The sequence below is a fragment of the Macaca mulatta genome, chromosome 6 (genome assembly GCF_049350105.2).
Source record: "Macaca mulatta isolate MMU2019108-1 chromosome 6, T2T-MMU8v2.0, whole genome shotgun sequence".
Taxonomy (NCBI): Eukaryota; Metazoa; Chordata; class Mammalia; order Primates; family Cercopithecidae; genus Macaca; species Macaca mulatta.
The window spans coordinates 86,830,088-86,847,274 of record NC_133411.1 but is presented as its reverse complement, the minus strand read 5'-3'; the positions used below and the strand labels follow the sequence as shown (position 1 = coordinate 86,847,274).

At 41.1% G+C, this 17,187-nt stretch overlaps 1 protein-coding gene across 5 annotated transcripts in view; it reads right to left on the bottom strand.

Annotated features, from left to right (window-relative positions):
* FAM151B (family with sequence similarity 151 member B) overlaps positions 1–17,187 on the bottom strand; it is a 48,664-nt gene that overhangs the window by 17,784 nt on the left and 13,693 nt on the right. For 4 of the 5 annotated variants that reach the window (NM_001194307.2, XM_078004305.1, XM_078004306.1 and 1 more), the window contains 1 exon segment: positions 5,779–5,944. In NM_001194307.2, the coding sequence (NP_001181236.1) occupies positions 5,779–5,944 (166 nt within the window). 5 annotated transcript variants of the gene reach the window in all.

Sequence of the window (17,187 nt, the reverse complement as noted above, 5' to 3'; positions counted from 1 at the left end):
TGTCCTTTATGTATTCTTGGGTGAGTTTGGATACATAAACACTATTCTAAAAATGACTGCAAAATATAAAATTATAGTATTTCCTTCAAGTTTCTGTTTCATTTTTCTTCTTTTATTGTAAGAACATTTTCTGAAAACTAGAAACATGCATATTTTAATTTAAATTTAAAAAGCAACTTCACTCTTTTTACTTCCCTACATATATTCTAGCTGATACCTACAGACTTTGAAACAGTAGGGTTTTAATCAGCTTCCATAATTTTTACTTGCCTATGTTCATTTATAAGAAAATTACCTTGTAGTGAATATTGTAATGGGAGGCTAAGAATTTTGGAGATGGATATTGGAGGGGAGAACACTCACCAACCCCTCCTCACAGTTCCCTCTCTCTTCCTAAGAGACGGCAGTACTTCTATCTATACTTCTCTCTCTCCTCTTTCCACTCCATTTGGGCCGTCTACTCTAAGAGGAGAAATTTAAATAATCTTATCATTTATTGGGTTACGTTTGCCAGTGAGCAAGGATACTATGTACTAAAACCAGAGGAACCCAGGCTCTATCCCTTAGCCTCTGGCCCCTTTCCCTCTGCTCCCATGTGGTACATTTCCTTCTCACTCTTCTGCCCCTGAATGGAGGGCCTAGATTTTAGTGGATTAATAAACCCTAATGCTGGACTCTGCAGACTTTAATTCAGACGCTGCCATTTGTCTCTTTTAAATTCTCCCTGCCTTGCCCTGTGTCAACACTATGTTAAAACAACAATTCTGAGATCCAACGCTGTACCTCCTACAAAATTCCATTTTTGGTAGCAAGCAACTTGTACCTGTGACTCCAAAGTTTGCTTGCCTGTCAGTCCCACAGCAGCAGCCAAGCCCCCATGAGGTGCTGCTTTTCATAGGTGGAGTAAGGACAAACCTTGAACTAATCCATGCATGTCTCCTGCCAAGCTCCTCTTTTTCCAGAAAGGACTCTGATTTCTTAAGAAATCTGGTGTCCATGGAATCTGGGTTAAATACTAATTTCCAGTTTACATTTCAGGAGGGAGCCTCTTAGGCTTTCTCAATTTAGTAAGCTGCCATAGAGTGGTTTAAGATCGATTCTCCATCTGATAATATCCAGTTTCTTTCTTTTTTTTTTTGTTTTGAGATGGAGTTTTGCTCTGTCACCCAGGCTGGAGTGCAACAGCGTGATCTTGGCTCACTGCAACCTCCACGTCCCAGGTTCAAGCCATTCTCCTGCCTCAGCCTCCCAAGTAGCTGAGATTACAGGCATGTGCCACCATACCCAGCTAATTTTTGTATTTTTAGTAGAGATGGGGTTTCACCATGTTGGCCAGGCTGGTCTTGAACTCCTGACCTCAAGTAATCCACCCACCTTGGTCTCCCAAAGTGCTGGATTACAGGCATGAGCCACCGTGCCTGTAATCCAGTTTGAAACAGCGATTCTCCCACAAATCGAACTTCCACCAGTGTTTACTAAGTGCCTACTACATGCGAAGCACTGTGCAGTTAAACATAAGGAACTATGACAAAGAACACAGTGAGGCAAGAATTTAATACATTTATTTCATTCTATATGTAAATGTTTTAATTATCACTAATGTAGACTAAGGATAATGATATTTTCCCTTACCAGAAACTTAAATAAGAAAAACAAAGCCTGCAGTTAAACAAATTTAAAACCTCACTAAGGAACCAAAAACTTTTTATTGTAGTTCTTATTTTCTAAAACTTGACAAAGTAATTTTAAAGTTCTTCTGGAAGAAAAGGTGTAACATTTTGTGGGAGAAAAAAGGACTGAGGACAAACTTTCCTAAACAACAAAATAAAATATACAGTAGTCCCCCTTATCTGCAGGGAGTATGTTCCAAGACCTCCAGGGGATGCCTGAAACCACATAGCACCCAACCCTATATGTACTCTGCATTTTTTTCCCTACACATACCTATCTCTGATAAAGTGTAATTTATAAATTAGGCACAGTAAGAGATTAGCAACAAAAACTAGTAATAACAATTATAGTTTGTTAGAACAATTATAACAATATACTATAATAAAAGTTATATGAATGTGGTCTCTCTCTCTCTCTCAAAATAGCTTACTGTACCCTACTCACCCTTCTTCTTGTGATCTGTCAATCTGATAACCGTGACGGCTATTAAGTGACTAATAGGTGGGCAGCATATACGATGTGGATACGCTGGACAAAGGGAAGGGATGAGTCACATCCCAGGTGGGATGGAATGGGAAAGTACAAGATCTCATCACATTGCTCAGAATGGTGTGCAATTTAAAACTTATTAATTGCTTATTTCTGGAATTTTCCATTTAACACTTTTAGACCATGGTGTACTGCAGGTTACTGAAACTGCAGATAACAGAGGACTGCTGTATACTACAAGAAATAACAGACCCAGCCTGGAAAGCTCAATACTGCATGGATTATAAAATAGACACATCCTTCTAAATCTATAAATTCCATGTAATTCTAATTTAAAATACAGTGGCCAACATTCTCAATTCTTATATATACTAGTACTAAGTTTCCCATAAGGAAGTGCCAAAGCTTCACCAAGATGATCATCGAAGAGGAAAGTCCTGGTTGGAATACTACCAAAAATTGCTCTTTGGTGGGATTTATTTAAGTCTCCGAAAAGAATATAAACTTAGTTATTATAGAATATGTTTTTTCCTAAAAAGTTATTTGTAAATCAGACTTCTAAATATCATACTCTGCTTTCCTATTAATTTCATTTAAAAATTGAGAGTGATAAAATAAATATCATACTTAAAATTATAACAAACTATATAAAATTGCATTGTTTAAGGGAAAATAATTCTTGGCTAAAACACTGAAGAGTTGGCTAAGACTCCAGATAAAATTTTAAAATATAATACTTGTTTTTAACTTTTGAGACGGCATTTCACTCTTGTCGTCCAGGCTGGAGTGCAATGGCGCGATCTCAGTTCACTGCAACCTCCCTCTCCCGGGTTCAAGCGATTCTTCTGCCTCAGCCTCCTGAGTAGCTGGAATTACAGGCATGTGCCACCATGCCCGGCTAATTTTGTATTTTCAGTAAAGACGGGGTTTCTTCATGTTGGTCAGGCTGGTCTAGAACTCCCGACCTCAGGTGATTCGCCCACCTCGGCCTCCCAAAGTGCTGGGATTACAGGCATGAGCCACCGCGCCCAGCCAAAATATAATAGTTTTTATTTGTGTTACCAAATAAAGTAACTTAGAAGCACAAAACAGTAACTACTAAAATTTAACTAACAGGTCATTCAGCTGCTCTTACAAAGGGAGTGAATGTAGCATTCTGATTAAAAGTGTGAACTCTCCAGCCAGGCTGATAGCTCTCTAGTTCCATTAACAACTATGTGACAAGTGGGCTCCTTAGCCCCCTCCACCTCCATTGCCTCATCTGGAAAATGAGGAGCATAACAGCAATAACCTACCTCTTAGGACTGTTACGAGAATTTAATGAAAAATACCTGCAATGCTTTTTTTTTTTTTTTTTTTTTTTGAGACGGAGTCTCGCTCTGTCGCCCAGGCTGGAGTCCAGGGGCGCGATCTCAGCTCACTGCAAGCTCTGCCTCCCGGGTTCCCGCCATTCTCCTGCCTCAGCCTCCTGAGTAGCTGGGATTACAGGCGCCGCCACCTTGCCCGGCTAGTTTTTTTTTTTTGTATTTTTTAGTAGAGACGGGGTTTCACTGGGTTAGCCAGGATGGTCTCGATCTCCTGACCTCGTGATCCGCCCGTCTCGGCCTCCCAAAGTGCTGGGATTACAGGCGTGAGCCACCGCGCAAGGCCATGCAATGCTTTTAGAACAGTGTCTGACATGTAATAGGTGTTCATATACCTATTAGTTTATATTGAATCCCCTTCAAATGTTATGATTGAAAAAAAAAAGAAAACTTGCAAAATCTTTGTTTCAGCGGCTCAGCCCTTTTGTGGTAGCTGCTAGCATTTAAGAATGAATGAGCTGATCTGACTGGTGAGAAGCCAAAGAATATGTCACAGGAAGCAATTCAAGGGGCAAGAGTAAACATGAAAAACTGAGCACACGACAAGTCAAGGAGATCTAAAAGTTTAAGCCATCAAGCACTAAAGATCAAATGCTGTATTTCATGGTGTAGAGAACACTGGACTGGTTTCAGGAAACCTAGGATCCGGTTGTAGCTTACCCGTCAAAGCTTACCTGTTGCCCTTAGGTACATCACTTAACCTTTCTGGAACTAAGTTTCTTTGTCAATAAAATGAAATTGAACCATTCATAACTCAAAAAGCTTATGATTTTTTATTTTTATTTTTTATTCTTTTTGAGACAGAGTTTTACTCTTGTTGCCCAGGCTGGAGTGCCGTGGCACAATCTCAACTCACTGCAACCTCCACCTCCCGGGTTCAAGAGGCTCTCCTGCCTCAGCTTCCTGAGTAGCTGAATTACACATGCACGCCACCATGCCTGGCTAATTTTCTGTATTTTTAGTAGAGATGGAGCTTCACCATGTTGACCAGGCTGGTCTCGAACTCCTAACCTCAGGTGATCCACCCGCCTTGGCCTCCCAAAGTGCTGGGATTACAGGCATGAGCCACCGCACCCAGTCGAAGAAAAGGTTTATGACCTTAAGATAGTTCTTTAATTCACCAGACCTTGTCAATCCAAATTCCTGTATATCAAGATTTTATATATCTATTAATTCACCAACAGTATAATAAAGTTTATTGGCATATTTTGCCCCATAACAAATGGTTAGAGTCATCTTAAGAATCCTACAAGATTCCAAGTCCTTATTAATTTCTTGAGATAATTCTATTTAAAAATATTACTCAGAGATGAAGTAGGCTTACTGCCAATCCTAGATTTCAATAGCAGCTGCCTTCATAAGCTTTACAGTGTGCTTCTGAAGTGTTGCTCTATATTTTTGGCTTTCTTTATCATTTTTACACGGCCAAAATACTACAAAAGTAAAATTTCCTGTGATGGCCACAGTGAAGAAAATGACAACTTACTCTTGCTCTTCAGTATTAATGCCTCCAAATATTATTATTATTATTACTACTATTATTATCATTTGAGAGGGAGTTTTGCTCTTGTCGCCCAGGCTGGAATTCAATGGTGCAATCTCGGCTCACTGCAATCTCTGCCTCCCAGGTTCAAGCAATTCTCCTGCCTCAGTCTCCCCAGTAGCTGTGATTACAGGCACCCACCACCATGCCTGGCTAATTTTTGTATTTTTAGTAGAGGTGGGATTTCATCATTTTGGTCAGGCTGGTCTCGAACTCCTGACCTCAGGTGATCCGCCCACGTCAGTCTCTCAAAGTGCTGGAATTACAGGCTTAAGCCACCGCGCCTGGCTGCCTCCAAGTATTATTTTTAAGGAACACTTTGGTTATTGGAGAATTCTAAATAATTCCCTTTACAAATGTAATAATACAAATCAAATAGGGTATGCATTAACTAGCTCAATGAATTTCTCCCAGCTCTCTCTCTCCTGGGTTACTTTCTAACAAACGTAACATTTTTAACTTAGCTTTCTGTTGTCACAATGGTCACTTATGATAAATTCCTTTATAAAAATTAATCTAACTTTAGCCTTTAAGAGTCTCCAAAAAGCAATTTTAGTAAATAACTCAGTGGGTCTTAGGTTCATTTAGGTTCAGTCCTGAAATAGAGTCTACAATCCCATTTTCAGTTTGGATAACATAAAAAAAAAAAATAGGTAGTCAGGCACAGCTATTCATTTTTTCCCAGAAAATTGAATATGTTTATACAAATACCTTTTGAAATCCAGCTTGATGCCTTTATTGCTTTTCGTAACTTCAGTCAGCCACTCCTGTAGAGTATTATCACTGTTTGTTTCAGGGGGATGGGCCATAATTGGCTGGCTGTGTTCTGATCCATCACTTGGAAGAAGGACATCAGCCTCTATCATGTGAGCAGTACCTGTCCAAATAAAAGAACTTCAGTTAATGCTAAGAAAACAGGGCACAGAACTACAGGAGCCGCCATGTTCAGTATCCTTTTGAGGAAGATAAAAAAAAGGAAAGAAAAGTAACACTCAGTGAGCAATGATCCCATGCCAGGCAGTATACAAGGCCCGAACCCGTGGTCCTTATTTTTTAGATTAGCAAACAGATGCCAAGAAGTTAAATGACTTTCCCTAAGTCACACAGATCGTAAGCTGTTGACATACTCTTGAATTTCTTTCTAATACCTAGCAAAGTGCATACAAAATGGAAGGCTTAATAAGTGTTTGCTGAAGTTTTCTGGGAATAAAAATCGTACTTTTATCTCCTCAGTCCTCCAATTAGAAATTATGGATATTCATTGCTCATGTTTTAAAGTCCACATTAAAAATTCACTTCTTTGACTTACAGTTTAGTTACTGCTTAAAGGCAGACATCCTTTGAACAGGTAATGAGCTTCAGCAGACACGGTGTAAGTATGTTCAGCCGGCTGTGACAGACTGCCTCCAAGATGGCTGCCAACAACTCCTCCCGTACGTGCACACTGCTCTCCCCATCAACTTCTTCCCTGCCTCCTCAGCTGGGCTGGTCTCTGGTGGGTTGCGGCCATAATTCCCAAAATAACATAATCTCGAATTTTGAAATCCCAGAAGATCAAAATCCCTAAAGTCTAAAATCCCCAAAATCACAATCCCGAAAGATCAAAATCCTGAAAATATTGGAAAAAATAATTTTAAAAACTCTCTAAAATACATTTACTTACATTTTTTTAAGTTTCTTTTCCTTTTTTTTTTTTTTTTAGAGACAGGGTCTTACCCTGTCATCCAGGCTGATACAGTAGCAGCATAGTACTTCACCAAAGCTTTGACCTCCTGAGCTTAGGGAATCCTCCTGCCTCAGCCTCCTGAGTAGCTAGGACTACAGGTGTGTGCCACCATGCCCAGCTGATTTTTTTAAAAAATCTGTTGTAGAGAAAGGGTCTCACTATGTTGCCCAAGCTGGTCTTGAACTCGTGGGCTCAAGTAATCTTGCTTTGGCCTCCTCAAGTGCTGGGATTACAGGCATGAACCACTGTGCCCATTCTGTTCATTTTTAAAAGGGCATTTATTTGAGAAACCTATGAAAACATGGCAGAATACTTCAGAGGTCACTTTACACAATAAAATAGGCAAAAAACCACACATTTTTGTAAGCATAAACATCCAGGTATATTAATCAGTTGCAGAGATATAACAGTTATGAGCAAATGAACTGTAGTCATAATGAAATAGCTTAAATAACTGCAGTCATCTGAAATAACTTGATGAATAACCTAAGTCTCTTGACAACATCAGTCAAAAACTGTGATGGGTTGCCATCACACATGTAGTCACCCAAAGAACTGTGAGCTTGAGAAATTTTATCTTTCACAAATGCAGATGTACAAATGGATATCTCTTCATTTATTGTGAAAGTTTCAACATTTTTATCAATAAGCACAATGGTTACCCACAAAGTCAATGTTGTGAAAACGCACCTCTGTGGAGTCGAATTTGAAAAAAAAATGCATAAAACAAATTAGAACACTCTAAAAGTCTTTATACAATCTATACCTCCAATACCAAAAACAACACAAAGATGAAATATGTAGCATAGTGAATTATAAAAAATAATGTTGACAATTTAAAGTAGTGGAAATAGCCAGGCATGGTGGCTCACGCCTGTAATCCTAGCAGTTTGGGAGGCCAAGGCAGGCAGATCACCTGAGGTCAAGAGTTCGAGACCAACCTGGCCAACATGGAGAAATCCCGTATCTACTAAAAACTCAAAATTTAGCCAGGCGTGATGGTGTGCACCTGTAATCCCAGCTACTCGGGAGGCTGAGGCAGAAGAATCACTTGAACCCAGGAGGTGGAGGTTGCAGTGAGCTGAGATCATGCCACTGCACTCCAGCCTGGCCAACAGAGCAAGACTCCTATTTCAAAAAAATTTTTAAAAAAAGATAACTACTAGTGGACAAAAACGAAAAAGAAACTTCGACACATAAAAAAAGTGGGATAGATGATAGGTAATCGCACAAGTGTACTCCATAAGAGGTGGCCAACTTGCACTGCAATGAATAGTTGCTTTCTTCTTTCTTTTCTTTCTTTTTTCTTCTTCTTCTTTTTTTTTTTTTGAGACACAGTCTCGCTCTGTTGCAACCTCAAACTCCTGGACTCCAGGGATCCTCCTGCCTCAGCCTCCTGAGTAGCCAGGACTACAGGCATGCACCACCACACCCTGCTAATTTTTTAAAATTTTTAGTAGAGACGAGGTCTCACTGTGTTGCTCAGGCTGGTCTCAAACTCCTGGACTCAAATGATTCTCTCACCTTGGCCTCTCAAAGTGCTAGGATTACAGGTGAGAGCCACCACAACCAGCCACATTTTTTCTTCTAGGGCATGAGTCTCCTTGGAGAATACATTCAGATTCATTTTCTATGTGGCACTGTTTTTTCTGAACTTCTTCTATGATTTGATATGCACCTGCATGAGTATTCCCTATTAAAATTTCCCATCTTCTGTGCCATGTTTCTATGCTGTTTTGGGTACGTGGAAATCCATTTCACATGCACTTACATGCATAACACAAATTTGGTAGAAACAATACTGATGGTCAAACAGCAACCTCATGGCGTGTCTTCTTATCTGACCATGCATGTCATTATTTTCAAACCAGTCAGTAATTTCTCTGGCTTCTTCTTCATGCTAATGCAGCTTTAATTTACTAAAAACTCCTGGAATTTCATCAGCTGGAATGAATGCCAATGCAGATCCATAAGGCATTTTAAGCTGAAGTTTTTGTCATTGCCATCTCACATGGCCAATCCACTCATCTGAGTTCTCTGTCAAAGGCATCAGGCTGAATGAAAAAGACAAACTCTACTGGTAACAACTTGAAATTCACTCTTAGAAGCCTTGATTGCACCTAATTTTAAATATATTGTTATGGTTTGGGCATTCAATTAGACATTAGGGATTTTAGACTATGGATTTTGATCTTTCAGTATTTCAACACTTGGGATATGGCATTTGGGATTGTGTCTTTTGGGATTGTGATCGGCACCACTTGTGACCTGCTTTGATCAACAGAAAGTAGTGGAAATAAAACTGTCAGTTCTAGGCTTAGCCTTTAAAACAGCTGGCACCTTCAGCTTCCTTACTCTTGAAATCCAGCCACCATGTGAAGACATTTAGGCAAGATTACTGAAGACTGATAGACCACGTAGAGAGACAGAAGCCACATGGAGGAGAACTAAGACTTCCTATCTGACAGAGCATTAAGGCCACTGACGTATGAGTGAGGTCATTTTAGAATTTCCAGGCCCAGCTGAGCTCCCAGATGAGTGCAGCTATATGAACGTCCTCAGCCCGTACTACATGCAACAGAAGAACCACACAGCTGACCCACAAAATCATGAGGAAAAAACACACTACTGCTATTTTAAGTCACTCATTTTTGGGTATTCTATTACACAGCAATAGATAAAAAGCAATAGGTACCTGGAAGTGGAGTGTTGCCATATCAAAAACCTGAAACATGTGGCACTGGCTTTGTGACCTGGTGGAGGCTAAGAAAGGCAAGGAGGGAACTGTTCATGGAAGTTGGAAGAGCAGTGCAGAAATTCTTATTGGAAGCTTGAGAACAATAAGCTCGTTTTATTGTTTTCCATAGTGGTAAAACTTCTGGCAACACTGTCACTGCAGCAACTGGTGGAAGACGGAGAGGATACCCAGTAAATCTGTGTATTTGGCTGACGAGGTTTCCAGGGGAAATGGTAAAAAGTGGCAACTGGCTTCTTTTAACCACTCACGATAAACAATGAGAAGAAAGAGCTAAGCTACATAATTAATGTTTCAGATTTTCAGCAGCATATAGACAAAATATTTCCAACTCAGGACTTCCTGAATTCAAAAATAAAACTGTTTCTTATTCCTGTCCTTTCCAGCTGGCAAGAGATTCTCAAAGTAAGAGACAGTCTTGGGCCAAAAGTTAAATCTAGGGTGTTGCCTGTCTTAGTCTGTGTTATACTGTGATGACAGAATAACAGACTGAGTAATTTATAATAAACAGACATTTATTGGCTCACCATTCTGGAGACTGGGAAATCCAATATCAAAGTGCTGATACTTAAAGAGGCCTTCTCACTGCATTTTCACCTGGTGGAAGGCAGAGGGAGAGAAGACCCACTTTCCAAAGTCCTTTTATTATGGCATTAAACCCACCCATGAAGGTGAACCCCTCATGGCCTAATCACCTCCCAGGAGTGTTACACTGGCAATTGAATTTCAACATGAAGCCAGAGTGGTGGCTCACTCCTGTAATCCCAGCACTTTGGGAGGCAGAGGCAGGAGGATCACTTGAGCATAGGAGTTCAAGACCAGCCTGGGCAACATAGTGAGACCTCATCTCCACTGAAAAAAAAAAAAAATTAGCCAGTTCAAGATCAGCCTAGGTAACATAGTGAGACCTCATCTCTACTAAAAAAAAAAAAAAAAAAAAAAAAATTAGCCAGGCATGCTGGTGGCACAGGCCTGTAGTCCCAGCTACGTGGAAGGCTGAGGAAGGAGAATCGCTTAAGCCTAAGAGGTCAAGGCTGTAGTGAGCTGTGATTGTGTCACTGCACTACGGCCTGGGTGACAGAGTGAGACCTTATCTCTAAAAAAACCAAAAAATTTCAACATGAGTTTTGGATGGAACAAACATTCAAACCATAGCACCACCAGTAAAATATGGCCTCAGTGTCAATATCAAGCCAAGGGTACAACCATACGACCCTTTATTAAGCCCTCAGAAAGAAGGTGCCTCATGTAGCCACATAGCTAGATATGGAATCTTCTGGAATCTTAAGGGTGTTGCCCTCAGTACCTTAACTTGCATACCAAAGTAGAGAGAGGTCTACCTCAAAGAGACTTGGGGGTGTGGCTTCTGATTAAATTTAATATATTAAATGTCCACTATATTTTTAAGGAAGATATATCTACTTGGACACAAAAGGACAGAGACAGTTTAAAATGAAAAGAGGTCTGTGGGCTCCCAAATTTCTACAGGCAGGGAACAGGCTAAGAAAGCTACTCAGCTGCAAATATGAGCCAATTTCCAAAAAGCACACAAAGAGATGCTCACCAGCATTAGTCTCTAGGGGATGTAAATCTACACCACAATGAGACACCAACTCACATACACAGAGCTGGCTATAATGTTTTTAAAATGTACAATAACAAGTGTTGGCAAAGATGTGGAGAAACTAGAACCCTTATCTACACTGCTGGGAGGAATGTAAAAAGAAGCAGGCACTTTGGAAGAGTCTGGCAGTTCTTTAAAAAGCTAAACATATAGTTACCATATGATCCAGCAATTCTACTCCTCGACATATAAGCAAGACAACTGAAAACACATGTCCACAAAAACACCTGTATGTGAAATGTTTATAGCAGCAGTAATCATAGTAGCAAAAAAGTGAAACAACCAATGTCTATCAGTTGATGAATGGATACACAAAATGTGGTATATCCACACACAAAAAAATGATTCAGCCATAAAAATGAATAAAGAACTGATACACACTAGAAAACAGCCGAACTTTGAAAACATACTAATTGAAAGAAGCCAGTCACAAAAGGCCACATAGGAAGGTGCTTCCTGAATTTTGATTCTGGAGTCAGGAAAAGTCTTTTTGAGGAAGTGACAATTCAGTCGATACCAAAGAATCAGCTTAAGGGGTTAGCAAGGCAGAGTGTGGGGAAAAGAGCTTTCCAGGAAAGAATGTGTATGACAGCCCAAGGAGGAGGGAGTGTAGCCACGTGAGGCACTGCTGTGAGGCCAGTGTGGGAATTTCTAGGAATGTGAAAACACCGTGAAGGTGGACTTGGAGACACAGGCCAGTCTATGCAGGGCCTTCAGGTTATTGAGGTGGTTTGAAGGTGCCAATAAATAGCACCCCTTTCTCCAAATGGACTTATTAATTTTTTTATTTTTTTCCAGACAGAGTCTCGCTCTGTTGCCAGGCTGGAGTGCAGTGGCACAGTCTCAGCTCACTGCAGCCTCTGTCTCCCAGGTTCAAACGATTCTCCTGCCTCAGTCTCCCGAGTAGCTGGGATTACAGGCATGCACCACCATGTCCAGCTAATTTTTGTATTTTTAGTAGAGACAGGGTTTCTCCATGTTGCCCAGGCTGGTCTCAAACTCCTGGTTTGAGCCAAAGTGCTGGGATTACAGGCAGGAGCCACAACACCTGGTCTCCAAATGGATCTTGAGAAATAAAATAGCCAAGTTAAGTAGACGGGGATCAAAGTATACTTGTATTACCTCTAAAGCTAGGTCAGGGGACACAGCTTAGTTGAGAGCTAAATGAGCCTGCACCTGCTACCTGCTAACTGCCACAGTCACCCTCTAGTCCAAATCTTGGAATAGCCCCTTCGAAGCAAAGTTGTAACAAATACAAATATTCAGATGGCTATTTCCCTGTGGAAGAGAAGAGCTCACTCCCTTGTCCAGCCCCCTTTTTTTTTTTTTTGAGACGGAGTCTCGCCCTGTCACCCAGGCTGGAGTGCAGTGGTGTGATCTTGGCTCACTGCAACCTCCGCTTCCTGGGTTCAAGCGATTCTCCGCCTCAGCCTCCCAAGTAGCTGGGACTATAGGCGTGCACCACCATGCCCAGCTAATATTTGTATTTTTAGTAGAGTTGGGGTTTCACCATGTTGGCCAGGCTGGTCTGGGCCTCCTAAAGTGCTGGGATTACAGGCATGAGCTACCTCGCTTGGCCTAGGGCATTTGATAGATTAGCTCCACCCCGCCAAGAACTACAAACCAAAACAATCTCTCCACCTCTGTGTCAGAAATAAACAGTGAGGCAAGAGGTCAAAGCCTTTAGGGAAAAAAACCTCTCCTCTTGGAAATCAGAGCAATAGAACCAAACACGTTTCCATCTAGCAATTATATTAAAGATTTTAAACAGAACACCATTTGGACCAATAAAGAGGCTTGATTTATGTTTAAATATACCACTTTGGATGCTGGGTGGAAAATAAACTGGACAGGGACAAGTGTGGAAGCAGGGAACATAATCTATCCCATTAGGATGGACTCATAAATCTATTGGATGCTTCTGGCTGCAAATAAAGAGAAATTCAGATTCAAGCTAGCAGATTTATCATCTCAAATAACTGAAAGTCCAGGGGTCAGGTGAGCTTTAAGTGTGGTACAATCAGCAGCTCAGTGACATTATCGTGATCTTCATGTCTCTTTTCTTCACTGTCATTGGTGTTGTCTTCGTCGTAAGGCAATTTCATCTCATGATTTTAAGACAGCTACCAATAACCACTGGGGCTACATATTTTCATGTTCACATATTTCAATTTTAAGATATAAAACTTCTTTCGTAATTATAGATATAATTACTTTACTTGAGTCTATTGTGCCCAGTTTGATCACTTGCCCACCATGGGGACAATATGAATCATCAGGAAAACTTCAAGTGCTGATTAACTTATGGTAATCCACCCCTGGAGCTACAAATGAAATCAGTTTCCACATGCTTGTATGGAGCAGAAATGGATACCTTAATAAAAGTAAAGTTCTTGGCTGGATGTGGTGGCTCACGCCTGTAATCCCAGCACCTTGGGAGGCTGAGACAGGAGGATCACGAGGTCAGGAGTTCGAGACCAGCCTGGCCAACACAGTGAAACCTCGTCTCTACTAAAAATACAAAAAATTAGGCCGGGCGCGGTGGCTCAAGCCTGTAATCCCAGCACTTTGGGAGGCCGAGGCAGGTGGATCACGAGGTCAGGAGATCGAGACTATCCTGGCTAACATGGTGAAACCCCGTCTCTACTAAAAATACAAAAAACTAGCCGGGCGTGGTGGCGGGCGCCTGTAGTCTCAGCTACTTGGGAGGCTGAGGCCGGAGAATGGCGTGAACCCGGGAGGCAGAGCTTGCAGTGAGCCGAGATCACGCCACTGCACTCCAGCCTGGGAGACACAGCGAGACTCCGTCTCAAAAAAAAAAAAAAAAAAAAAAAAAAAATTAGCTGGGTGTAGTGGTGTGAGCCTGTAATCCCAGCTACTTAGGAGGCTGAAGCAGAAGAATTGTGTGAATCTGGGAGGCAGAGGTTGCAGTAAGCTGAGATTGCACCATTGCCCTCCAGCCAGCCCAGGGGACAGTGCGAGATGTCTCAAAAAAAAAAAAGTTCTTATAGGAAGAAAGAAAAGGGGACTGGTGATGCAGTAAGAACTCAATAGATGTTTGCTATGTCTCTCTTCTCTAAGCTACACCATATTTAGGCTCTTTTAATTACAGTGAGGCAAAGCATAAAATAACAAAATGGCTGGGTGTGGTGCTCACACCTGTAATCCCAGCACTTTGGGAGGCTAAGGCAGGAGGATTGCTTGAAGCCAGGAGTTTGAGACCAGACTCTACAAACATTAAACAAACAAACAAAAAAAATAAACACCAAAACACCAAGACCAATCAAAGAGTTTTATACTCCTTTTATTCTCTATCAAATGCAATTCTAAGCAATGTCCAGGTACTATCCAAACAGCTTCCAGCCCTCTGCCAAAGGTGGAATTCTTCAATCATGTGAATAGTACTGAGTCCTGATGTTTGTGTGGCTTATCTCGCCAGGGGGAGGGTAGATACAGAGAAGTTGTACTTTTACCCTATGGCCAAACCTCTGCAAGGACAATAGGGCAAGTGAATTTGCAGAAAAATAGATGATCTAGTCTTTTATTATTTTCCCAGGATGAAGCTGGGGAAAGGGGTTGTAGGTTTCCTTTATCAATGTGGTTATGAAGGGGCATGAAAGCTTGGAATTTTTCATTTAAGAGTAATAGTCTAATCCCAGCACTTTGGGAGGCCAAGGCGGGCAGATCACGAGATCCGGAGATGGAGACCATCCTGGCCAACATGGTGAAACCCCATCTCTACTAAAAATACAAAAATTAGCTGGGCATGGTGGCACACGCCTGTAGTCCCAGCTACTCGGAGGCTGAGGCAGGACGATGGCTGGAACCCAGGAGGCGGAGGTTGCAGTGAGCCTAGAGCGCGCCACTGCACTCCAGCCTGGCGACAGATTGAGGCTCAAAAAAAAAAAAAAAAAAAAAAAAAAGTAATAGTTTGCTAATTCCATTATTTCCAATAGATAGAAAAAAAAAATTTGTCAATGGGCAAGTTGAGGAGTCTCTGGGCCCATGTAAAGTATGTTCCTAAGGTCTCCTACATGAAAGATGGGAAACTACAGCAGTACGAGCAAGAAATCCTGGTGGCTTCTAGGATAATGATAAGAAAGATGGAGAGATGTGGACTAATTCAAAATGTATTTTGGAATAGAATCATAATGACTGGATGCTATATCAGATACAACAATAAAGAAAGGAGCAAAGGCCAGGCGCGGTGGCTCAAGCCTGTAATGCCAGCACTTTGGGAGGCCGAGACCGGCGGATTACGAGGTCAGGAGATCGAGACCATCTTGGCTAACACGGTGAAACCCCGTCTCTACTAAAAAATACAATAAAAAAATTAGCAGGGCGTGGTGGCGGGCGCCTGTAGTCCCAGCTACTCAGGAGGCTGAGGCAGGAGAATGGCGTAAACCCGGGAGGCGGAGCTCGCAGTCAGCTGAGATGAGGCCACTGCACTCCAGCCTGGGCGACAGAGCAAGACTCCGTCTCAAAAAAAAAGAGAAAGGAGAGAATAAATGACTCCTAGATTTCTGGTTGAAACATTTAAGTAGATTGTGGTGCCATTTCTGGAGACAGGAAAGATCATAGGAAGTGCAGGTTAGTAAATATAGTCAAGAATCTCAATTCAAATAACGTAAATTTGAGACGCATGAGAGATCTCTAAGTGGAAACACCAATAAGCAGTTGGATAGACTAATATTAAGAGTCCTAACGAGAGGGAGACCTGGCATGGAGACACAGAAGATATAGAAACCGCCCAGCCCCTCTCCCTACTCTCCCATCCATAGCTCACTTTTAAAAGTGAGGGCACACTTCTGCATGGGAGACTGCATGGCTCTAATAGTCTCATATAACAGGGACAGCCAGAGGAGGAAGTCTGTATATCAAGGCATATGTTGCCTCACCCACAGGAGCTCCAGCTTGTGACCATGGCCAGACTTTGCCTTGCTTCATCAACTCCTGTTCAGCAGACCGAAGTAACTTTTCACCATCCCCAGGCTATGACGGCAAAAGGGCTTTGTATATACTATTATTATATAAATTGTATATACTATTATTATACAAATTGTATAATTTTTTTAAGTTGTATTTCTGGATTTTCAGTTGTTAAACAGAATTTATTTTCTATTTTGACCTTGAATCCTGAGATTTTTTTTTTTTTTTTGAGACAAGGTCTCACTCTGTCACCTAGGCCGAGTGCAATGGCGTGATCACAGCTCACTGCAGCCTCTACCTCATGGGCTCAATCGATCCTCCTGCCTCAGCTTCTTGAGTAGCTGTGACTACAGGTATATGCCACCATGCCTGGCTAATTTTTCTATTTTTTGTAAAGACAGGGTCTCACTATGTTGCCTAGGTTGATCTTGAACTCCTGGGGTCAAATGATCCACCCACCTTGGCTTCCCAAAGTGCTGGGATTACAGGCATGAGCCAGCAGCCCCTGATCACATCCTGAGATTTTCTAAGTTCACCTATTTATTATGATCATTTACCTATAGAATCTTGTTTCCTATATATACAATCATATTGTCTGTGAATAATGGTTTTATTTCTTCCTATCATTTTTTCATTTTTAAAAACTGAGACATAATTTACATACTATAAAATTCACCCTTTTAAAGTGAACCCTTTAGTGGTTTTTATTTAGTGTATTCAGAAGGTTATGCAACTATCACTACTCTCTAATTCTAGAAAAATTTCATCATCCAAAAAAGAAACTCTGTACTCATTAGCATTGACTCCTTACAGTTCCTGGCAATCATTAATCAACCATTTCCTGAGGCATCAATTTTGCCAAAATTCATTTACTAAATAATCATTGTGTAGTTATTATATGCTATGCACTGTTTTAGGCATTAACGATTCAATATGAAACAAGACGAAGTTCTTCCTTTTGAGGAGAAAAATACAACTTAAAACAGTGTTTTGACAATAAAAGAAGCTCAGATATATAATGGATTAGGATGCAAAAATGCATACATTTTTACAATAAAATATGGAACTTCAAGGTAATTTCCTGTT